The sequence below is a fragment of the Bufo bufo genome, chromosome 9 (assembly GCF_905171765.1).
Source record: "Bufo bufo chromosome 9, aBufBuf1.1, whole genome shotgun sequence".
Lineage (NCBI taxonomy): Eukaryota > Metazoa > Chordata > Amphibia > Anura > Bufonidae > Bufo > Bufo bufo.
Window position 1 is genome coordinate 23,651,194 of NC_053397.1, and position 25,322 is coordinate 23,676,515.

The 25,322-nt window shown below is 46.3% G+C and overlaps 1 protein-coding gene across 2 annotated transcripts in view; it reads left to right on the forward strand.

The window, feature by feature from the left end:
- Positions 1 to 25,322, forward strand: part of FRMD4B (FERM domain containing 4B) — a 224,655-nt gene that overhangs the window by 114,403 nt on the left and 84,930 nt on the right. For both annotated transcript variants that reach the window (XM_040406589.1, XM_040406588.1), the window contains exons 5-6: positions 4,201 to 4,285; positions 20,133 to 20,189. In XM_040406589.1, the coding sequence (XP_040262523.1) occupies positions 4,201 to 4,285; positions 20,133 to 20,189 (142 nt within the window). The remainder of the gene's footprint in view (positions 1 to 4,200; positions 4,286 to 20,132; positions 20,190 to 25,322) is intronic.

Below are 25,322 nucleotides of genomic sequence, written 5' to 3' on the forward strand. Positions count from 1 at the left end.
CAACTCCCAGCATTTTTACTGGTTGGAAATCTCAGAATCAGGGATTCTCACTGGGCTCCTTCATTATCTTAAAGGGGTATTCCCATCTTCTAAATTAATGGCATATCACTAAGATGCGACAGGTGGTGGTCTGACCTCTAGGGCCACCACTGATCCTGAGAATAAAAAAGTATTTTCCTGCAAAGTGGCGCCTCTGACCAGCATGTGTGCAGGGAATTGCAGTCAGCCCCATTCGCTTGAATGAAGCTGTACAGCACCTCCCCCATTCAGTGGATGGCAGGAGCACAGCTCTGGAGGAAAAGACTGTGAAGGGGCCTCAGCACTGACCATGAAGTGATCTTTTATCCTATATTACTTTAAGGGCTTGTTCACACGAACGCAAGGGCTCCGTGCTGCGGGCCGCATACGGCGTTTCTGCAATACACGTAGTCAGTCACCAGCTGTGTGCATTCCGCATCACGGATGCGGACCTATTCCCTTGAATGGGTCCGCAAATCCGGAGATGCGTTGCGGAACGGAACCCCGGCGTGCTTCTGTGGTGTTCCGTTCCGTGCTTCCGTTCTGCAAAATGATAGAACTTGTTCTATCTTTTTGCGGAACAGACGGATCGCGGACCTTTTTCAAGTGAGTGGGTCTGCGATCCGCATGTGAAAAAAACCCTAAATCCTCATTTACACGTCAAGTTGGTCAGTGATGGATCCGTGAAGCTGTCCGTGTTGGGTCCGTGTGTCCGTTTTTGTTGTCCATCCGTGTATCACTGACACTAAACAGCTGAAAAATAATTTCCAAAGAATCTCTTCCTAATGATCCGTGAAACACGGATGCAACACGGATGGCATCGGACGGACAAAATAGAGCATGCCTTCGTGCTAAAAACCATGTCTGAATGCACACATTAAAATGAATGGGGACGTGTGCTGTCCGTGGTGAAAACGTACAGCGCGCGTCCGTGAAACACTGACGTGTGAATGAGGCTTAAGAGAATGGAAATACCTCTTCAAACCACAACAGAGACGCCCGGCGATCAGCTGTTTAAAGGGCCCGTGGCACTTGTGCAAGCGCTGCATCGTCTTCAGGGTTTACTACCTGCGTGCCGTCTCCCTTACACCTTTCTCTCCCATTCACTTGAACTACACCGGCGCTACAAGGTAGAGGATAGGTGATCAATATCTGTAGTCTGGACAACCCCTTTAAGCCCCTAACCCACCCATTTTTGTCTGGAGTGGCCTGAATTTGCCAAGACAGGGGGGGGGGGGGGGGGGGTGGAGAGACATAAGAAGACATCACTGTTCTAAATAGTACATGGTGCAGCGGGATTACAGATTTTGCATTGTGCCCAGGAGCTTACACTTAGGGCTCGTTCACGCGAACGTTTTTTGTTTTTTTCATTTCAATGGTTCCACAAAAAAACAGAATGTATGCATTCCGTTTCCGCATTTCCGTTCTTCCGTTCCGTTGAAAGATAGAACATATCCTATCATTGCCTGCAAATCACGTTCCGTGGCTCCATTCAAGTCAATGGGTTCGCAAAAAAAACTGAACACATATGGAATGTACTCCGTATGTCTTCCGTATACATTCCGTTTTTGCAGAACCATCTATTGAAAACGTTATGCCCAGCCCAATTTTATCTATGTAATTACTGCGGTCCGCAAAAAAAAACCTGAAGGCTGTAATTCTTGAAATGTAATATATACAAGTTTCCCAGCAACCATCCACAAAAAAAAAACGGATGCGGATGACATACTGATGGCTTCCGTTGGTCATCCGCATTTTTTTTCCGGACCCATTGACCTTAATGGGTCCGCAAAACGTTTATTGCGGACAAAGAATAGAGCATGCGATACTTTTTTTGCGGACGGGAAACACGGACAGCTGACGCGGAAAAGAAATGGTTGACTACACCGCAATTTTAACGGCTCCATAGAAATGCATGGGTAACCATCCGATCAGCCAAAAAAAACAAAACGGAACGGATGCAGAGAAAAACAACTGTAGCCTTAGGCCTCTTGCACACGACCGTATGGATTTTGTAGTCCGCAAAAAACAGATCCGCAAAAAAACGGATGACATCTGTGTGCATTCCGTATTTTGCGGAACAGAACAACTGGCCCTTCATAGAACAGTCCTATCCTTGTCTGTAATGCAGACTTTTTTTTGCGGAACGGAAATACGGACATACAGAAACGGAATGCACACGGAGTAACTTCCGTTTTTTTGCGGACCCATTGAAGTGAATGGTTCCACATACGGTCCGCAAAAAAACGGAACGGACACGGAAAGAAAATACGTTCATGTGCATGAGCCCTAAGTAACAATTCCAGAATCTGGCAGTATTAATGTCCAGGCTTTAGGAGTGACCCTGTGATACCCGCTCCTCCTGCAGATCCCTCAGCAGAATACAGACTGCCGTGTTTTCTGTTATGCGCACTTTACGAAGTGTGATCATCGTTTGCTGAGAATAGTGAATAGATCCGGAGTCGCGCTCACCCCTGTCGAGCACACAATCCTGAAAAATGATTCGTCTGGTGGAATTCCATGTTTACTCTGGAGAGATTTCGACTCCGTGATGAAGCGTCTGTTGATACCTGGTACTGCCAGGACGCCATTGCCCAATGTTTTACATACACAAACACCAAGTAGGTTATAGAACTCCTACATGTTCACTCACAGCTCATGCACACAAAACGTATTTTCTTTCCGTGTCCGTTTTTTTGCGGACCCTATACGGAACCATTCATTTCAATGGGTCTGCAAAAAAAAAAAAAAACGGAAGGTGCTCCTTGTGTGCATTCCGTTTGTCTGTATTTCCGTTCTGCAAAAAAATAGAACATGTTCTATTATTGTCCTCATTACGGACAAGGATAGGACGGTTCTATTAGGGGCCAGCTGTTCCGTTCCGCAAAATACGGAATGCACGCGGACGTCATCCGTGTTTTTTGCGGACCGCAAAATACATACGGTCGTGTGCATGAGGCCCTAGTGTTTGCATCTACCATAACTAAAGCACGTGGATTGGCCCTTTAAATATTTAAAGGGCCAGTAACCCAATATGACAACATTAGTAAATGTATGTGCCAATTAAGAAAAGAGGTTAAGGCTACATTCACACAACCGTATGGCATCCGTATTGCATCCGGTTTTTTTTTTGCGGATTAATTGTAACAATGCCTATACCTATCTGCAAAACGAAAAAGAATAGGACATGCTCTATATTTTTTGTGGGGCAACGGAATGGACATACGGATGTGGACAGCACACGATGTGCTGTTCGCATTTTTTGCGGAAACATTGAAATGAATGGGTCCTCATCCAATCCTCAAAAAAAAAAAAAAAAAAGGGATGGGATGTAGCCTGAATCTGCAAATACGGGGCAAAAAAACCCCCAAAAACACTGCAATATCACACATGCCAAAAGTCCTGATTTTTACTGGACAGTCCTGCTGCAGACTAGACTACAAAAGGGGCGGGGTTTATGCTAATTTATAGGGGATTTTTGAATGTTTTGTGGGCGTTCCCAGGTGATTTGGGATTCAAATGTTGGTAAATACACACTGCGGAGCTTAGGGCTTATTGAGCTGTTATCTTTGTTGCCTTGAGGCGCTCGGGTCCTGGGTTTGAATCCAATCAAAGGCAACATAAGCCTCGAGATTGTATAATCTCCCCGTTTTTGAGAACTCTAGTTCACGACCACATATCGAAAATATACAGAGAGGTTAATTAGATTGGGACAAGGACTGTGGAATATGTTAGTCCTACAGTATATAAATGAATAAAAGTAACCCTAAAATAAAAAAATAAAATAATAATACTGTTGTGTGAGCAATACTTAAGTATTAAATACTTAATACTGAATAGTCATATGGCACATGTAACCCTGATACTGAAGTGTAAAAGCTAAGACTGGATGCTGGAAATTGGAGCATAGCAACCGATCATAGATTAGATTGTAAGCTCTTGTGAGAAGGGCCCTCATCTATGACTCTGTGCATGAACCCCCTGATTGTAAAGCGCCGCAGAATATGTTGGAGCTCTACAGTATAAATTATTAATATTATTATTATTTTTATTAGATTTCAGCTCTCCTGACAGCATGATAAAGACAGGATTTGACTTTACTGATGTTTATTTATTTTTACTGAAAAGTTAAACTTAAGCAAAAAATTATCAAGCGACTTAACCCCTTATTCTTCCTTCCAGGTTTTACATTGAAAGTATAACATTTCTGAAGGAAATCACGACGGTGGAATTGTTTTTTCTGAATGCAAAAGCTTGTGTGTTCAAGGTAATGTATTGTAAGTGCAGATATTACTGACACATTTATTGGTGTTCTATGTAAACTGGTGATTTAAAGAGGACCTGTCTCCGCTCCTGACATGTCTGTTTTAATAGCTTGATGCATTCCCCGTGTAATAACGATTCTGTAGCATCTATTCTTATGTCTGTATGTTGTGCCAGTCCTTTATTATTTCTACTAGAAGTTATGAATGAATTGCTAGCAGTCTGCAGTAAGGGCACAGAGGGGAGGTAACCAGTTGGGGGCGTGTACCTGCACAGACTCACTCTATCCAATCAGTGCTGTCATTTTAACACTGTACAGGGTGTGACACAGGGAGAGGTTTTGTCTGGGAAAACAGGTATTTTCCTCCCAGCATGTGCTGCTGGGCTGATTTACAGCCAGGTGAGGTCAAATACCAGAGTGGATTTTAAGTGCCGGTCCGGGTTTTGGCAGCACCTGGTTGTCCTTAAATAGGCAGCTGGGCTCAGAAGCCAGGTCTCTGTGTTGGGATCTGGGAGCCTTGTGTCTGGATGAAGGCTTGCTACCTGTTTGGCGTGAAAACAGGTTGGTGCTGCTATGCTCAAGGACTCTTTGAGGCAGAATGGCCGCATGGTGTGAATTACCACCAACACCGCAAGGTGACTGTTTGTTTTGTCACTTGCCTAAAGTGTGAATAAAACACTGAACTGTTTGATCCAAAGAACTTGTTGTTGCCTCTGTACTGCGTCCGCTAATCCTGTCTACCAGAGCGAGTCCCCACAAGGTGCACACTCCCAACTGGTTACCGCCCCTCTGTACCCTTACTGCAGACTGCTAGCAATTCATTCATAACTTCTAGTAGAAATAATAATGGAAGGGCACAACATAGAGCCATAAGAATAGATGTTCCAGAATTGTTATGTGGGGAATGCATGACGCTATTAAAACAGGCATGTCAGGAGAAGGGATGAGTCATCTTTAAGATGATGCAAAGAAAAGCAGTGGCATCACCCTGTGTCATACATGTCTACTCTTCTGGATGGTCATGGAGTCTGCAGAAATAGGAGACATCTCCTGGCCCACCGGGTAAGTCTCCATTAGAAAGCTGCTGGCAACCTCTTCTAGGGGGCACTCATTTATATTGATGTTGACAGGAGCTGTATACATATGTATGCATTGAGCTACCCCTAGTGGCAGCTGTCGGAAGATAAAACTCATTGTGCACTCTGCTGCCACTGTTAATGTGGGTGCACTCTGCTGGCACTGCTAATGTTGGTGCACGCTGCTGGCACTGTTAATGTGAGTGCACTCTGCTGGCACTGTTAATGTGGGTGCACTCTGCTGGCACTGTTAATGTGGGTGCACGCTGCTGGCACTGCTAATGTGGGTGCACTCTGCTGGCACTTTTATTGTTGGTGCACTCTGCTGCCACTGGTAATGTGGGTGCACTCTGCTGCCACTGGTAATGTGGGTGCACTCGGCTGCCATTGCTAATGTGGGTGCACGCTGCTGGCACTGTTAATGTGGGTGCACGCTGCTGGCATTGTTAATGTGAGTGCACTCTGATGGCACTTTTATTGTGGGTGCACTCTGCTGCCACTGCTAATGTGGGTGCACTCTGCTGCCACTTTTATTGTTGGTGCACTCTGCTGGCACTGTTAATGTGGGTGCACTCTGCTGGCACTGTTAATGTGGGTGCAGTCTGCTGGCACTTTTATTGTTGGTGCACGCTGCTGGCACTGTTAATGTGGGTGCACGCTGCTGGCACTGTTAATGTGGCTGCACTCTGCTGGCGCTGTTAATGTGGGTGCACTCTGCTGGCGCTGTTAATGTGGGTGCACTCTGCTGGCGCTGTTAATGTGGGTGCACTCTGCTGGCGCTGTTAATGTGGGTGCACTCTGCTGGCGCTGTTAATGTGGGTGCACTCTGCTGGCGCTGTTAATGTGGGTGCACTCTGCTGGCGTTGTTAATGTGGGTGCACTCTGCTGGCGCTGTTAATGTGGGTGCACACAGTTCCTTTAAAAAAAAACAGCATTCCTAGAGTCTTGAATGGCATAGAATCATGCAGGAGCAGCAGATCCGGAGCTTGTAAATGTCCGGTGTCAACCCTGTTGAAAGCTTTATTTTAGGTGATATCGGCTGTCACCCAGTTTTCGAGAAACATATACCAGGTGCAGCAGACGACAGGTAATAATCTATATAGCATTTTATGCTTCCTGCACAATGCCGGGCCCTGTAAACAGTGACAGCCTTGTACCGAGCTCTCAGCCGCTGGAGGAATGAGATTGTGTTCCTACACGTTCCGGCAGTGTTTATCCTGAGATTATCCTGCACTATCTATAATATTCCAGAATGTGGATGATGATGGACGACAAGTCACAGAAAGTTATCCTTTGGACAGTATCCAACGACGTCTTCATCCTTTAAATCCATCCCTAAAACAATGATGTATTGAATTATTGAGAACAGAGGCAACCATTACCTGCAAAAGTGAAATTTGTCAGCTGATAAGCGGTGCCAAAGGTGTCTTGCGGCTACTCATCCCCGACTACTTGACTAAGCTGAATGTGCATCTTATTGGGGCGATCAGGGCCATATACTGGCCATGATCAGCTCCCTTGTGGCTGCACCTTGCCCCCCACTATACAGCTACCAGATTGTGGGGGATCAGCAGCGAGACCTCACATAATCAGCTGGCCTAGAGAGCCACATCTTGTGAAAGATGTTTTCCGGCAGGTGTAAAGGTGGTGTGCAGCCTAGGGACATGTTTTTATTGCTCCAATGTATCTAAAAAAAAGTTTCAAATGAAATAACAATTTCCAACATTTGTGTACACAGCTTGTATGCAGACCTATGTATCTCTGTGTTCTGTGACCCAGTGGTTCACTGCTAAAAGGGTTAATGCCATACAATAATTTGGTTCATTGGTAAAGTTGTCAAAATGATTACTGTGAGATAAGGGTTAATGTATGCAAACTATCAGTAGAAGAGTTGGTTAATGTGACTGTCTTATGTACTTGTATTCCAAAAGGCTGTCTATGGGAAGGGAGTAGTTAATTGTCAGCCTTTAGAGACAGTTGCTGGGTGGTGGGCTGGTCCCAACCTCATGGTGGTAGATGGCGAGAAGGTCAAGAGTGAGGACGTGCATTTAGTTTCTGGTCTGTAAGCCAGACAAGCTGAAGTCAAAGCAAGGAGAAAGGAGAATCCTTATCCAGGGAAACACCATTCCTGTGAGTGAAAAGCTGTCAGAAAGGCAACCGTGCTAAGAGTTAACCTCTGATGGAGAAAAGCAATGAACATTTATAGAAGGTTGAGAACCATTAAAAGGAACAGTGAGTGCGTGGACAAGAAAGCCAGTGATAGGTGACGCACATTTATGGCTGTAGACTTTACTGCATGTGGTTTGGGTTATGTTGCTTCAGGCACTCACCACACTACTGAGACGGATAACTTGTCCTATCTGTTGGAGGACTGTACCCCGCAGATGCAGAGATATTGAGAAAGAAATTGCGCTACTTTGGTCAATTGGGAAGGTTGCTTGTATATATAAAAAGAGACTCAGAGGGGACCATTTCCACCTCCAGCCTTTAGGAAAAGCCTACCTTGTGATATATTTGAGGACTGTGCCCATTATTTGTACTGTGCCGGCTATCATCTGCTCAGTAAAAGAGAGACTGACTATATTTTGCTTTATCGAAGGCAGTCTGGTCATTTGTCCAGAAAATCGATCTGGACCCCTGTTCTCCTGCCTTTCACCCCGCTGCTCATCTAACACCAGGAACACCCCAGTCACCACTAGAAGCCCCAAACAGGGGTGTGCGCCCCTCCCATCACTGCATGTCCCAGGGAGCACTGGAGTAAGGCCCCTCTCACACAAGCGATTTTTCCACACGGGTGCAATGCGTGATGTGAACGCATTGCACCCGCACTGAATTCTGACCGATTCATTTCAATAGGTCTGTGTACATGAGCGTTTTTTTTCACGCATCAGTTCTGCGTTGCGTGAAAAACGCAGCATGTTCTATATTCTGCGTTTTTCACGCAGCCCCCTGGCCTCACTGAAGTAATTGGGGCTTCAGTGAAAAACGCATTGTATCCGGAAGCAGGTGTGGATGCAATGCGTTTTTCACTGATGGTTGCTAGGAGATGTTGTTTGTAAACCTTAAGTTTTTTATCACGCGTGTGAAAAACGCATCAAAGCGCATTGCACCCGCGCGGAAAAAACTGAACAACTGAACGCAATCGCTGACAAAACTGACTGAACTTGCTTGCAAAATGGTGCGAGTTTCACTGAACGCATCTGGACCTAATCCGTATCATTCGCCTAAGGCCTCTTTCACACGGGCGTTGCGGATTGGGGCCGGATGCGTTCAGGGAAAATGGTGCGATTTTGACACTAAAACAAGTCAGTTTTCACTGCGATTGCGTTCCATGTTTGCATTTTAACTTATTGTACTATGCATTCTGTATTCAGAATGCTATTATTTTCCCTTATAACCACGTTATAAGGGAAAATAATAATGATCGGGTCTCCATCCCAATCGTCTCCTAGCAACCATGCGTGAAAGTCTCACCGCATCCGCACTTGCTTGCGGATGCTTGCGATTTTCACGCAACCCCATTCACTTCTATGGGGCCTGCGTTGCGTGAAAAACGCTGAATATAGAACATGCTGCGATTTTCACGCAACGCACAAGTGATGCGTGAAAATCACCGCTCATGTGCACAGCCCCATATAAATGAATGGGTCCGAATTAAGTGCGGGTGCAATGCGTTCACGTCTCGCATTGCACCCGCGCAGAAAACTCGCCCGTGTTAAGGAGTGGCCTAAGGATTCCTACTCCCACCAGCAGTGCCACTACCCCCACTCCTATCCTCTGCCCTGCTCCTTGTACGGGCCCGTTGCACATGTGAACAGACTACAAACAAGCCCTGCGTGTAGTCTGAGGCCTCGTTCACATTTCCGTTTTTCACTTTTATGTGCTGTCCGCTTGAGTTAAATGTGTCTGTTCACATTTCAGTATTTTTTTTACTGACCATAGATCACAAAAAAAAAATCACGGGGACATGCACTACTTTGATCCGTGATGCGGCCCAAGCACGCCCATTGAAGTCCATCGGTCCGTGAAAATCACTGACACACATCCTTGCTGCGTCCGTTTTTCACTAAAGACTAATAGGAGATTCTTTGGAAATTTAATTTTCAGCTGAGCAACGTCGGTGAATTACGGATGACATATGGATGGTAAAAACTAACACACGGATCCTTCACGGACAGCTTCATGGATGAAACGCGTACGCTTTTTTTCACAGACGTGACACAGAAATGTGAACGAGGCAGTCACATGTCATGCATTGCTTCTAGCGAAGAATAGGCATTGCTCTTAGGGGACAGTAATACGGAGCAGTAGGGACTCTATGTGCGTTATAAAATCTGTACGTACGACATTGCTGTGTGCATGATGTCTTAGGCTAGGGCTACACAACGACATTGATGTCGCACCAATGTCACGCGACAATTTTTACAATGATAGTCTATGGTGTCGCACTGCGACATGCTGCGACTGTGACGAGACAGTCGCAGAAAAATCCATCTTGCTACTGTTGCGTCGCAGTCGCAGCATGTCGCAGTGCGACACCATAGACTATCATTATAAAAATTGTCGCGCGACACATGTCGTGGTGTAGCCCTCGCCTTATGGTCTAGCAAAATGACCCCCCAGGTAGACATTTAATTTTGTTAACGACCTGAAGAATCTGAGAGGTTGCGTTTGATAGACTTGTCCTTCTCCTCAACCATGCCGCTGTGTAACGCTCTATAATTTTCCATAAACAGGGAGGTTATGGCTTTGGCATCTTGCCACCTGGGCGAAGCGTAAATCCTAAGCGCCGGCCGCATGGATTGCGCTGTGAATGACAACGTCAGCTCCGAATGGCAGCATTTGAAAGATGCAGAAAGTGTAGGAGGCAAAGGTCAGTCCTGGAGACTCCGCAGCGCAGGATCAGCTGATACCTGAGCCCTTACAGGTGTCTCATCTCGCCGCCTCTTTATAACTATTCAACTGCTGGAGGACAAGATTCCTCGGATACATTTATATACTGCAGGTCGTGCTTATCGGGGTTATAAATTCATAAAGAAGGCATTAGTCCAGATCATTGGAGGATCCTTAGTTAATAACTGAAGGCAATATCCTGTGCCTATAGAGCGAGAACACCCTGCAGCTTCTTAAAGGGGATCTCCACCTTTAAGGAGGACAGACACCTTATACTACCATTCCTCCCCACCTCCCCATACACAGCTCAGATAGGGAGAGGTGACTAAGCTGCTGCGACACCTCTTATCTCCCTTGAGAGCAAAAAGATCAGGCATGTTGAAATCTGCATGCCCAACCTTTCTTTCCTGTGACATCTTCCAGCACCCCCCATACACATTAGATCAGGCATGCTCAACCTGCGGCCCTCCAGCTGTTGTAAAACTACAACTCCCACAATGCCCTGCTGTAGGCTGTTCAGGCATGCTGGGAGTTGTAGTTTTGCAACAGCTGGAGGGCCGCAGGTTGAGCATGCCTGGCCTACAGGTATCAGCCTACAGCAGGGCATTGTGGCAGTTGTAGTTTTACAACAGCTGGAGGGCCGCAGGTTGAGGATGCCTGCATTAGATGGTCATCACTTCTGCCAAAATCTGCAGGTTCAGCTAACGTCCATCTAATGTGAATGGCCACCCTTTGGAGTATTCTTTGGGGTTCTCACCGATCCCCCGCTGGCGCTGTTCAGATTGGTGCCGCTTCTCTATTTACACTCAAGGGTGATGACGTGTTGTCCGCAGGGATGACACGTCATGTGAGGAAGCCAGACACGGCCCCCTGTCATGATGTTACCGTGTTTGACACCTGACTACAGCGTCCCGTGATGACAGTCATGACGTCAGGAGTGCAAACAGAGGCAGCGAAGGACGACGTGCTTAGTTCCATCTTGCAACAACCACCAGCCGTAGCTACTGTTATAAGCTGAGACAGTTTCAGGGCTGCAGAAAGGACACGCCCTCTAAGTTGCTATAGAAAGAGAGCTACTACACTACTTCAGAGGCTGCCCAGGGTTTTGATATTGATGGCCTATCCTCAGGACAGACCATCCATATCTGATCTGTGGTGGTCCGACATGCTGCACGCCCAACGATCAGCTGTTACCTTGTAGCTCCAGCACCAGAACCATGCAGCGCCATCCATGGTGTAGTGGACGGAGCTGGTAACTGCAGCCCTGCTCCCATTGAAATGAATGGTATATACCAGGGATGCCCAACCTGCAGCCCTCCAGCTGTTGCAAAACTACACCTCCCAGCATGGCCAGATAGCCTACAGGAGGGCATGGTGGGAGTTGTAGTTTTACAACAGCTGGAGGGCCGCAGGTTGAGCATCCCTGGTATATAAGAGCAAATACATGGAAGAACAGAAGCGGAGTGAGGACATCATAAAGTGCTGACTGCTCTGCCCCATCTTTATCACCCGGCCTGTCAGGGCAGATATATTGACCCTCCAGAGTTATGACCCGGTGATTGCTGATAGAGGCAGGGGCGCAGCACTCGTACCACCCAGCTTTTATTACGCTCAGTATTGCGCACTTTCCCATTTAGCTGATACAGATCTCTCCTGGTGACTTTAACAAGCCATAAAACTCGTTTGTTTGAATCTTTCAATATCCTTAAAGGGAAAGTAATTCTTGAAAATATCGATATTGCGTCGTCCTAATGATTATCTCCGGCACGACATCCGAATTATAATTGAATTAGAAAGAACGCTTCCTAGCAGCACTACAGGCCAGGCTAGGGTTACCACAATTTACTTCTGTTGCTCCAATGCAACGAAAATTATAAATGAAGGAGATTCGTAAATAACCTTCGCGAGAAATCTTCCACCGTTTTATGTCTGCAGCGCCCATCCAGCCCAATGTGTCTCCGTGGTTACAGACTACAAACTGATCGTGCGGTCATACTATCTACCATCTGTTCCGTACTTCTTCCTTACCTACAGAGCAGTGGCATATATACCTGACCATGCAGTGGCTAGGGGCCCTTGGAGGTGAGGGCCCAGCCCGAGCTGGTCGCATCTCTTTTGCTGCTGTGCAGAACTTTAGTAGGGCCCTCTATTTCCTGTGCACACCACTACTTCTAAATGTATGTGAGCAGTAACGAGGGAAAATACAAGTTCTTAACTCAAAACGTCTTTATTCACACTTGAGGCAATTGCAGAAAACAGCAGTAACTTTGCAGTCTTGGTGTTAATTCACACACAATGGAAAGTTCATATAACACAAGTCACCTTGCTGGCAGTTCTGCCTCCAGTAGTCCACAGCAGGCTTTAGGGGGCCTGTTTCCCCAGCGTGCGGCTCTCAGCCCTCCAGCACGGCACAAAGCCTTAGATCCCAAAAACAGACATCTCTGCTGAGCCCAGCTGCCTATTTAAGGACAGCCAGGTGCAGCCAAAACCCAGACCGGCACTTAAACTCCGGTCCGGTATTTGACCTCACCTGGCTGGAAACCAGCCCAACAGCACATGCTGGGAGGAAAATACCTGCCTTGCCAGACACAACCACTCACTGTGTCACAAACCATAGAGATACATAAGTCTGCAGAGAAGCTGTATACACAAAACGGTAAGTTATTCTATTTTTTATTTTACGATAACTATTTTCAAAGTTCTCTCGTTGTTTGTTATATGCATTTAAGTAGTACAGCTAAGAAAATGGTCTTGGACTTGCCCTTTAAGTATTCTGATACCATTATGAGGACATTCCTAGCCATTGTAAGGGTACCTGTACATACTGTGGCTGAGCCGCGGTGACTGCATGTACCACCATTACCACCAATTCAAAGGTGAAGCACAGCAATTAGCGGCAATGCACATGGGTCACTGCGGCATGGCCTCAACTTGTACAGGCCCCCTTACCAAGGGGTCCGGATTATTAAAGGGGTTATCTCATGATTAATATAAAATTGAGAATCAGACATCGTATAGTACATGACAATTTCTTCCTAACAAAGCTAGAACCAGCCGTGGACCTCACAGATTATCCGTGATCCGTTTCCGTTTTTGTTTCCGTGTGTCTTCCTTGAATTTTGGAGGATCACCAGACATGAAGGCCGTGCGGAGCCAAACGGATCCGTCCTGACTTACAATGCAAGTCAATGGGGACGGATCCGTTTGGCGTTGACACAATATGGTGCAATTGCAAATGGATCCGTCCCCCATTGACTTTCAATGTAAAGTCAGGAGTCCCTATTAATATACCATCGGATCGGAGTTTTCTCCAATCCGATGGTATATTTTAACTTGAAGCATCCTCATCACCATGGGAACGCCTCTATGTTAGAATATACCATCGGATTTGAGTTAGATCGTGAAAACTCAGATCCGACAGTATATTCTAACACAGAGGCGTTCCCATGGTGATGGGGACGCTTCAAGTTAGAATATACTAAGAACTGTGTACATGACTGCCCCCTGCTGCCTGGCAGCACCCGATCTCTTACAGGGGGCTATGATACGCACAATTAACCCCTGTGTTAGAATATACTGTCGGATCTGAGTTTTCACGATGTGAAAACTCAGATCTAAAAAAGCTGTTATGCAGACGGATCTGCGGATCCGTCTGTGCGAAAGTAGCCTACGGACGCGGATCACGGACGCGGATGACAATCTTGTGTGTATCCGCCTTTTTTCACGGACCCATTGACTTGAATGGGTCCGCGAACCGTTGTCCATCAAAAAAATAGGACAGGTCCTATTTTTTGGATGGACAGGAAACACGGATCACGGACGCGGATGAACAACGGTGCATTTTCCGAGTTTTCAACGGACCTATTGAAAGTCAATGAGTCCGCAGAAAATCACGGAAAACGGAACAACGGACACGGATGCACAAAACGGTTGTATGCATGAGGCCTAACACTGCTCCGGGGTAGGGGTGTCCTTTCTCAGTGGAGGGTGTCCTTTCTGCTGCAGCTCTTTCCTTATCACAGCTTATGGAGGGGGTGCCCTTTCTGCAGAAGCTCTTTCCCTATCACAGCTCAGGGGGCATATCCTTTCTGTGGAATCAAGCCACCACTACCCGTGTAGCCTCTCGTGCAAGGACCCGGTCCAGTCCGTAAACAATGCAGAAAAAAAAATAATGAAAAAGATGTCCAGCACTGAGATGAAAATAAAATCTTCAGTCTTTATTTAGCTTCATGTAAAAATACAATCGCCAAATGGGAAGCGGTAACGCAATAAGCGCATTTCGTATCTTTTCTGCAGCAGCTCTTTCCCTATCACAGCTCATGGAGGCATATCATTTCTCAGGGGGTGTTTCCTTTCTGCAGCAGCTCTTTCCCTGTAAGGCCCCTTTCACACGAGTTTTCCGCGTGGGTGCAAGGCGTGACGTGAACGCCTTGCACCCGCACTGAATCCTGACCCATTCATTTCAATGGGTCTGTGTACATGAGCGTTTTTTTTTTCACGCATCAGTTCTGCGTTGCGTGAAAAACGCAGCATGTTCTATATTCTGCGTTTTTCACGCAGCCCTGGCCCCATAGAAGTGAATGGGGCTTCAGTGAAAAACGCATTGCATCCAGAAGCAGGTGCGGATGCGATGCGTTTTTCAATGATGGTTGCTAAGAGATGTTGTTTGTAAACCTTCAGTTTTTTATCACGCGCCGAAAAACGCATCAAAATGTATTGCACCCGCGAAGAAAAAACTGAACAACTGAACGCAATCGCAGACAAAACTGACTGAACTTGCTTGCAAAATGGTGCGAGTTTGACTGAACGCATCCGGACCTAAGACCTCTTTCACACAACCGTATGTCTTTTTCAGTGTTTTGCGGTCCGTTTTTCACGGATCCGTTGTTCCGTTTTTTGTTTCCGTTTCTGTTCCGTTTTTTCCGAATGGCATATACAGTATACAGTAATTACATAGAAAAAATTGGGCTGGGCATACCATTTTCAATAGATAATTCCGCAAAAAACGGAACGGATATGGAAGAAATACAAATGCATTTCTGTATGTGTTCTGTTTTTTTTTTTTGCGGACCCATAGACTCAAATGGAGCCACGGAACGTGATTTGCGGGCAATAATAGGAGATGTTCTATCTTTCAACGGAACGGAAATACGGAAACTGAATCCGTTTTTTTGGCGGAAACATTGAAATGAATGGTTCCGTATACGGACCGTATACTAAACGCAAAAAAACGGTCCGTAAACGGAAAAAGAAAAAAACTGTCGTGTGAAAGAGGCCTAACTGTCAAAGCTTCTAACGGTAAATACAGCTTGTGAAAGTTAAAGAATGACACTGAGCATGTGCGACCACGGCGGTGGATGGAGAAAGAAAAGAGCAAACAGCAGGTGGCGCTATACAGATACATTTTACTAAATAACTCACTGGCTATACTAAATTTTTAATTACTGTACACGCAATTACAAAAGTATTCAGATCCAGGTGCTGGATTGAAAAATGTTGAATATTTTTGGAAGGACAACTGTTTTATTATATCCAATTAACTCTATAATCCCCAGGCTGTAAAGCTGCAGTCACACCGACTGTGTAGATTTATCCTTTGTCCGATGTGGACAGACGGGCCGAGCGCACACCTCTCCTTCTTCTTCTAGGTCATAAAGCCTTATTAACACGCCCTGTAATAATTCCCTATTGTTCCCTGGGTGTGGTAAACTTCTCATGAACTCCTGTTGTTAGGAAGAATAGAGGCTGACACCAGACTGTAATATCCTCTTAACCCTTTATGGGTCCTCATTTGTCTTTAGTGAAAATGAATGGGAAGGATAATGACCATAATAGCTGTATCTATGTGAATGGCTGGGAATTGCTCCATTCAGGTGGCTGGGCGTTGGAATGGTCGTGATCATCAGAGTTGTGCATAGGGGACACATAGGGGTAAATGATGAAGGCAAAGTTTGGAAGAAAGTACAGAAAAACGAGATTAAGGGCTCATGCACACAAGCGTATTTTCTTTCCGCTTAAGTTCCGTTTTTTTGCGGCCCGTATGCGAAACCATTCACTTCAATGGGTCCGCAAAAACAACGGAAGGTACTCCGTGTGCATTCCGTTTCCGTATTTCCGTTCCGCAAAAAAGTAGTGCATGTCCTATTCTTTGTAGTATATATTGGAGGCGTGGCGATCTCCTTGGAGTCAAGCACACCTGACCAGTCAATCTGTCCTGGAGGCTGGTTTTAAAGTCAGTATAAAACTGAGTCTGCTTATATAGAACCTACCAGTAGCCATTTGGCTCCAGGAGAAGTATATAGTGGGCTCAGCATGCATGTTGGTACTTGCATCCCTGGATCCGATGAAAGCTGTAATGGCACCGGACGGGGTTAAAAGCAGAGTGTGCTTGGCGTGCACGCTGACCTGCATTCCCTGGACTTTGTGTGGCTGTCATGGCCCATAAACAGGTAGGAACTAGTGTTAGGGACCACTCAATAGAGGCGACCTTGACTTGGTGAGTGGCTTATTACGCTTTGGCCAAAATGTACACCAATGCCTCATCCAGCATAGAAGCAGGGCAGAATGCTGGTTGCAGAGTGCTATTGCATTTGTATTTTCCGTTTGTACATGTCCTATTATTGTCCGCAAATCACGGTCCGAGGCCCCATTCAAGTCAATGGGTCCACAAAAGATACGGAACACACACGGAACACGTCCGTATATCATCCGTATTTTGCGGATCCATACTGTAGAAATGCTATGCCCAGTCCATATTGCTCATGTGTTTGGTGATTAATAAGTTACTGTTTCCGATCCGCAAAAAACGGATCGCATAATGAAACCATACGGATATGTTTTGTGGAATAACGGAACGGAAGAGGGCTTAAATCAGAGAAAAAAAAACTCAGATACGGAACAACGTATCCGTGAAAAACAGACTGCAAAACAACAACGATCGTGTGCATGAGCCCTAAGGCCTCTTGCACACGACCGTATGCCCTCCGAGATATACGGTCTGTGAGCGGGCCATATGTCCCAGAGCGGCATTGATCGGGAGCACACAGCATCAGCATCATTGTAATCTATGATGCTGCGCGCTCCCGTGCACACGATCAATGTCGCTCTGGGACATATGTCCCGCTCACGGACCGTATATCTCGGAGGGCATACGGTCGTGTGCAAGAGGCCTTAGGCTTCGTCTGCAAGAGGAAGCCAAATTACACATTATCTCTAGCACTCTCTGGGTTCATGTACATGGCGCTTGTTGCATGGTCACAAACCATAGGGCAAAATTAGGGCGGGGGGGGGGGGCACTTTTCGCATTGCAAAACACCATGGCAAATCGTGATAAAAAATGAGTGCGCTTTTTTACAGTACAGTGCTTAAAACACTGGTCGTCTAGGGTTATGGATGGGTTAATATCAGTGTTGTAGTAAGAGGGTAATGGTAATATTGCTGATGTTCTAGGGTAGTAAGGGGGTAATCGTAATTTCCATGGACTCCTAGGGTAGTCAGTTGGTAATGGGGATTTTCCTGGTGTTCTAGGGTAGTAAGGGGGTAATGGTAATATCTATGTTGTTCTAGGGTAGTAAGGGGGTAATGGTAATATCTATGTTGTTCTACGGTAGTAAGGGGGTAATGGTAATATCCATGGTGTTCTAGGGTAGTAAGGGGGTAATAGTAATATCCATGGTGTTCTAGGGTAGTAAGGGGGTAATGGTGATATTCCTGGTGTTCTAGGGTAGTAAGGGGGCAATGGTAATATCCATGGTGTTCTAGGGTAGTAAGGGGGTAATGGTAATATCCATGGTGTTCTAGGGTAGTGAGGGGAGGCTGGTAATATCACGTATGTTCTAGAGTAGTAAGAGGGTAATGGTAATATCCATGGTGTTCTAGGGTAGTAAGGGGGTATTGGTAATATCCATGGTGTTCTAGGGTAGTAAGGGGGTAATGGTAATATCCATTGTGTTCTAGGGTAGTAAGGGGGTAATGGAAATATCCATGGTGTTCTAGGGTAGTAAAGGGGTCATGGTAATATCCATGGTGTTCTAGGGTAGTAAGGGGGTAATGGTAATATCCATGGTGTTCTAGGGTAGTAAGGGGGTCATGGTAATATCCATGGTGTTCTAGGGTAGTAAGGGGGTCATGGTAATATCCATGGTGTTCTAGGGTAGTGAGGGGAGGCTGGTAATATCACTTATGTTCTAGAGTAGTAAGGGGGTAATGGTAATATCTGTGATGTTGGTATTATTCCTGGTGGGGCAGAGCAGTTCAATTCTGACAAATCTGAATGATAGCCCTTATGGAGGCCATGTTGGCTGTAACACAGAAGATATAACCACTAAATACTCGAGGGCTGATATTTATGGGTGATTTTGGTCATTGTTCTTAGTGTCTTCTGCTTACCATGACGCTTGCACACAGGCAGGGGTGTCTATCGGGGCATTGCCCTCTGCTCCTTTCACCTGAGGGTTAATATTGCGAAACTGTTTTTCAGCACAAGGATCGATGATTCAACATTATAGATGCAATTCCAATCATATCAAGGCAATAAATAAAGTTCTGTTCATCGCTCGGTTGGCATTTAGGCTAATAGTTGTAGATATCTCATTAACCCCGCGTGACAGCATGCTACAAGTGGAAGTGATGTCACCTGTGTCTGTGCCCTAGGGGGAGTTGATATGATGTTATAAGATATGCAGGTATAGATTACTCATCTCACACATGAGATGATTGGTGCTGGCACCTCTCTGTCGGACTGCGGTCAATTGGCAGCAATAGGGGTTCGAGGAGGTGTGCGTGGCACAATGGTCCCTTTGCCTTTAAATACCTTGGTCACGCATTCTAAAATTACATCTGGTCATATCCTTAAAGGGCTAGTCCAGCCTTAGAATAACAGGTTTGAAAGGGGTTCTCCAGGAAGTATTTTATTTTAGTTTATTTTTTTGCAAATGAGGGCTTCAGTGCACTGGGGGCAATGCCTATCCCCTTTGTGCACCTGAGCTACTCAGCTTTCTACGCCCCTCGGTGCACTAAAGCCCTCGTTTGCAAAAGTCTTTCTTTCTTGGATACTCTGCCACCAATTTTCACGGGTCATGTATCATTTTAATCAGCAGGATCAACCCAGCCATGCTTTAATTCGGGTTGATCCTGCGGACGGGTGCTGTAGAACTTCTGGGCAGAATACCTGGGCATGTTGCAATACAGGATCCGGGTCAATCACTAGGCAGATTTGGAGTCTGGGAAAGCTGGGTGGAAACCGACTGCTGCAGACAGGCTTCTCTGATAAAAATGTCTCCAGTCTGCCCCCTATTGGCAGGGCTGATTATAATCTCTACATGCTGCATGCACTTGGTGGTTTACACTACTCTTCTACTCTTTGCCAAACTTTCGACGCAGCAATGAAATAAAATCCGTGATCGGCCCGTCCGCCGGTGGGTACCGTGCGGGCATTTTCTGTACGAGAGGTGGAATCACAAGAGCCGGCTTTGTGTCTCCCTGCACTTGTCTGTGTGCATAATATTAAACCTTGAAGTGGAACCTTATCTCTGGGCATCAGGCAAGACCATTCCCCTGCAGCGGGTAAAACTGGGCACCTCAGACGCTTAAAATTATACACAGCCCTTGTTAGGACCCTTTAAATGCACCCTTTAAAAATATTCGCTGCATGTGCCGTAGCACGCTGCGCCCCTACCCAAACTTTGCACTTTACTGTGTTTGCAAACTTTGAATGCAAACTCGCTGACACCTTTGTGTGTAATCCTCTGCGGGCTGGCCTCCCCCCGCGCTGTGGAATGGTACAGTCTGTTGTTGTAGCAGAGCCCGAAGGCAGTGACAGGCATGAACGCTATGGTGATCACCCACCGCCCGCAGTGCTGACTCTGTTCTTGTCTTAACAGGGGCAGATCGAGGTGGACAGCGAAACCGTCTTTAAGTTGGCTGCGCTCATTCTGCAGGTAAGCGATGCATGCACTCGAAAAGTTGGCTGCAACCAAAGTGACTGGCATTTGAAGCATTTCGGTGCCAACCTGTGCAGTTTACTTGGCTTGCCGCGCTGTTTCAGGTTCTACAGGTGCAGCAGAGCAAGGTCGTTGGGGTGAAGCAATGGACGCACGCGGTTCACTTAGGTGGAATGACTGTGGCACTTTGTGCCATGAAAGCCACGAGTGGGGCACCGGTTGGCCGCGCTGTTTCATATTTAGATTGCTGCACCTGCCGGATACCACATCAGGGGTGGGTTCCCCTATTGATGTGCCCCAAAAAGGCAAAGAATTGAGGGTATTTTACAGATGTCTGTCTTCCTCTGCCAATATCCCGTGACTTGTTATGCTTGCAGCATCTACCTGCCGTGGAACTGCAAGTCCCAGCAACTTTTTGCCTTCAGGACATGGTGCATTCATGTTGTATAGCGGTGGTTTGGTGTCATTGGACAGTCCAAGGTCTTTTGCATAGTTATGGGCACTGATGTACATAGAGACCCTGTGGCTGCGCACTGCGCGCTGCTGCATGGTGCCTCTGTAGGGTGCCATAATATGGAGATACCCTCCCATAGAAGAAATGCTTATAGGAGGGATTACCTTTGTGTTATAGAATCCTTGTGACACGGGGGGGGGGGCATAGGGTCCGGTAGGCTTCTATGGGTGTCCCGTTACAGCTCTAATCGCAGCTATTTCACCCGACAGGCGCCTATTTTTTAAAGGGCAGATTCGTACGCATGAAAATGGCTGACCTGTTACATGTGCGCTTGGCAGCTGAAGACATCTGTGTTGGTCCAATATTCATATGTGCCCGCATTGCTGAGAAAAATGATGTTTTAATATATGCAAATGAGCCTCTAGGAGCAACGGGGGCGTTACCATTACACCTCGAGGCTCTGCTCTCTCTGCAACTGAAGGACGCTCTGCACTTTGATTGACAGGACCAGGTAATAGAAATGTCATCACACCTAGTCCTGTCAATCAAAGAGGAGAGGGCGTGGCAGTTGCTGAAAGAGCAGAGAGAGCAGAGCCTCTAGGTGTAATGGCAACTCCCCCGTTGCTCCTAGAGGCTCATTTGCATATATTAAAACATCATTTTTCTCAGCAATGCGGACACATATGAATATTGGACCAACACAGATGCCTTCAGCTGCCAAGTGCACATGTAACAGGTCAGCCTGTGTCATAGGTACAGGTCTGCTGACATGTTCAAATCCATTTGAACCTCCCCTAAAAGTACTGAGCTGTGTTCACACTACCTGCTAACGGAATCTGACAGCACCACATGCTGCGCTATTCTTCCCATCCCAACTACTGATCGAGCCTCAGCTCCCCATTCACTTCAGTGTGTTTGATCTGCAGTACTATACACAGCCTTTGGACAAGAGTGGCGCTGTTTAGAGGCGATAGAAGCCATATTTTTCTTTTCTTTTTTTTTTGCTAATTTCATGTAATCCCTAAGGCCTCATTCACACGGGCTTCCTTGATTTTTGCTTCAGATGCGTCGCACATGCATTGCGGGAAACCCGCGCGAGTGAGCACGCAATTTCAGTCAGTTTTGACTGCGATTGCGTTGCATTGTTCAGTTTTTATTGCGCATGTGCAATGTGTTTGTTTTGCACACGCGTGAGAAAAAACTGACTTTGGTACCCAGACCCGAACCCGAACTTCTTCACTGAAGTTCGGCTTTGGGTTCGGTGTTGTGTAGATGGTATTATTTTCCCTTATAACATGGTTATAAGGGAAAATAATAGCGTTCTTAATACAGAATGCATAGTACAATAGGGCTGGAGGGGTTAAAAAATAAATAAAAATTTACTCACCCCATCCTCTTGTTCGCGCAGCCGGCATCGTCTTCTTTCTTCTTCTTTGAGGACCTGCAAAAGGACCTTTGATGACGTAATCGCGATCACCACATTTTGAGCGTGGTGACGTGAGCGCAGGTCCTGCTAAATGAAGATAGAATCTTTCTATCTTCATTCAGCAGGACCTGCGCTCACGTCACCACGCTCACCACGTGGTGAGCGCAATTACGTCATCAAAGGTCTTTTGGCAGGTCCTCAAAGAAGAAGAAAGAAGACGATGCCGGCTGTGCGAACAAGAGGATGGGGTGAGTTAATATATATTTTTTTTAACCCCTAAAGCCACATTTTAGTATGCATTCTGTATTAAGAATGCTATTATTTTCCTTTATAACCATGTTATAAGGGAAAATAATACAATCTACAGAACACCGAACCCAAAGCCGAACTTCAGTGAAGAAGTTCGGGTTCGGGTCTGGGTACCAAAGTCAGTTTTTTCTCACGCGTGTGCAAAACAAACGCATTGCACTCGCGTGGAAAAAAACTGAACAACGCAATCGCAGTCAAAACTAACCGAAATTGCATGCGCACTCGCGCGGATTTTCCGCAATGCACCCGGGACGCATCTGGAGCAAATCCGGGACGCCCGTGTGAAAGAGGCCTAAAAGGTCCACTTTATTTTTGGCTGCCCTTACAGAGTTTGTCACCCAGTAACCCCGGCATCGCACAAGCTTGTTGGTTTCACTAGATTTCGCAGTAGCAGATATAGAGAGGCGGTATAGAAATGGATGAATCAAGATTTTATATACCGTAGGCTGTTTTTTTTGTTTTGTTTTTTTATTTAAAGGAGAACACTCAGTCCGTGGTACGTTCCACCTTTGGCTACATTTTTCCAGCCAAATCTAAGTTCAGAAAGAAGATAAAGATCCATTTCTCGTTATCTGCGTGTTCAGACATAACTATGGTATTCCACCTTACTTTGAGATAAGGTCCCATTCATTTCATGTCCCACTGGGTGTTTGAGAGATGCAACGGGTCCAAGATAAGATCCTCTTCCTGCCCAGACATATTTTCCAGTCCTGACTTTTTGAAGTGTACATGACGTTGACACAAGTTTTCTTCTCAAATGTCCGTCCTTGGCCGGCGCTCGTCCTACGATACATGGAGCTGATGAAACATTCATCGTCCACATTAATATTGTATGACCTGATGTCATGGTCCCTGTGGCTGCCGGCTGGTGATTGGGTTTGGTGACCGTCAGTAAATTTCCTGAGATGACTTAACTTGTCAGTAAAACATGACCTTGCCCCGGACAAAATAGTGGTGCATATCGATAGATATTAATTACACGTTGGGCACCTGTGGATCTTATGACTGTTCCAATTTGGGAAGATATTGACACCATGGAGAGGAGTCCCTGTCTTCAGAACCCCCTCTAGGTCTAGCTCTGGTTTACTCGAGCTGTCCAGCTATTAGATGGACGGCTATCCTTCTAAAAGCCCCTCATGTAATACAGTTCCATTGCAAGAGAAATAAGAGAAGGTTTACACCTCTATTCGGCATTCCGGTAGTGTGTTCCGGCAGAGGAGCAGACTACCGGAATTACCGTATCCAGCATAGCCGATTACCACCGAGCACGGGTTAACAGCATAAATGCCGGCCTTCAAGACATGCAGTGGTATTATCCCGGCAGCAAGCCATAAGAAACCTGCCAGAAGAACCCATTATAGTGAATGGGGATCCGGCAGTGCTTTGTGTTAATCGGCTATGCTAGATACGGTAATTCCGGTAGTCTGTTCCGGCAGAGAGGGCCTAACGGAGATGTGAACCTAGCCTAAGCAGCTGGGCTCATGAACCTCAAGAAAATTTAGCTGGAGTCTGAAGGGTTGAAGCCATTTCAATCAGCTGAACAACCTTAGGGCTTATTGTCAGCTTTGGGATAAAACGCTTTGCAACGCCGCATCTAGTGATTGTCGATACGCAGCGTAATGCGGCTGAGACACAGCAATCGCAATAAATTCAAACCAGGTTGCAGGTCACACGCAACTGTGCCAGCGTGGACCTCTTTCGCACGAACATGTGCGCTCCGCGGCCATATTGCGGATCCGCAATACACGGGCACCGTTCCGTGTGCATTCCACGCACCCATTCACTTCAGTGGGTCCGCAAATTCGGAGATGCGGAATGGTGCGGAACGTAACCCTACGGAACCACTACGGAGTGCTTTCGTGGGGTTTCGTCCCGTACTTCTGTTCCGCAAAAAAATAGAACCTGGTCTATCTTTTTGCAGAACGGCCAAAGATCGCGGACCCATTAAAGTGATCGGGTCCGCAATCCACTGTGGCTGCCCCATGGTTGGTGTTCGTGCATTGCGGCCCGCAGCACGGCCCCGGGGCGCACAGGTTCGTGTGCAAGAGGCCTAAGTTGCATGGCAGTGCTCGGTTTTTAATTTGTTTAGTTCGTTTTATATTAGGCCATCTGTACAATTTGTTATTAAAAAAGAATTAGGGGTAGTTGCCCCCTCTGAATGGTCATCCAAAAATGCTAATCAAGACCAGAGATACCCACCTGTAGACAAGACTGTATCTGGGTTAGTGCCCCTCATTTAGACAGAACAGGGTACTGGTTGGCCAGAGGGGGTACTGGTTCCTATTGAGGAGACATAGCGGTATATGGAGACTTATTTTTCAGGCAATACCCATTGGAAAATGTCAAACCAGAGACATTCGTCTGTAGACAGCACTGTTTCTGGATTCTTACCGCTCATCAGTGCAGAGCCATCCCATCGAACCAACCATTCTCCTGCTCTGTGCTGATGAGGGGCCAAAACTCTGAAACAGTGCTGTCTACAGATAAAGGTCTCTGGTTTGGCTGGTATGAGCTAATTAGCGTACTTTTTCCCATGGAACATTGCCTGAAAAATAAGTCTCCATATACTGCTTTGTCTCCTCAATAGGAACCAGTACCCCCTTCAGCCAACCAGTACCCATGAGGGGCAATAAGCCAGAAACAGGCTTGCCTACAGATGGCTATCTCTGGCTTGGTTGTCTTGATTAACATTTTTTGATGACCATTCAGAGGGGGCAACTGCCTCATTCAATTGAACAGATAGTCCTAATATAAAATGAACCGTCTGAGAATCCAGGCAGCAAAAGATGTGAAGCCCAAATAGCCGACGGCTATCTCTTTGTGCACGGCCAGTTCCTAAAGGAGCCTAAGGCTACTTTCATGTGCGACACTAGTTCCAGCAGAGAATAGCCTGCCAGAGTTCTCTGGATCCGGCAATGCCCTCCGGCCCTATTAACCATAA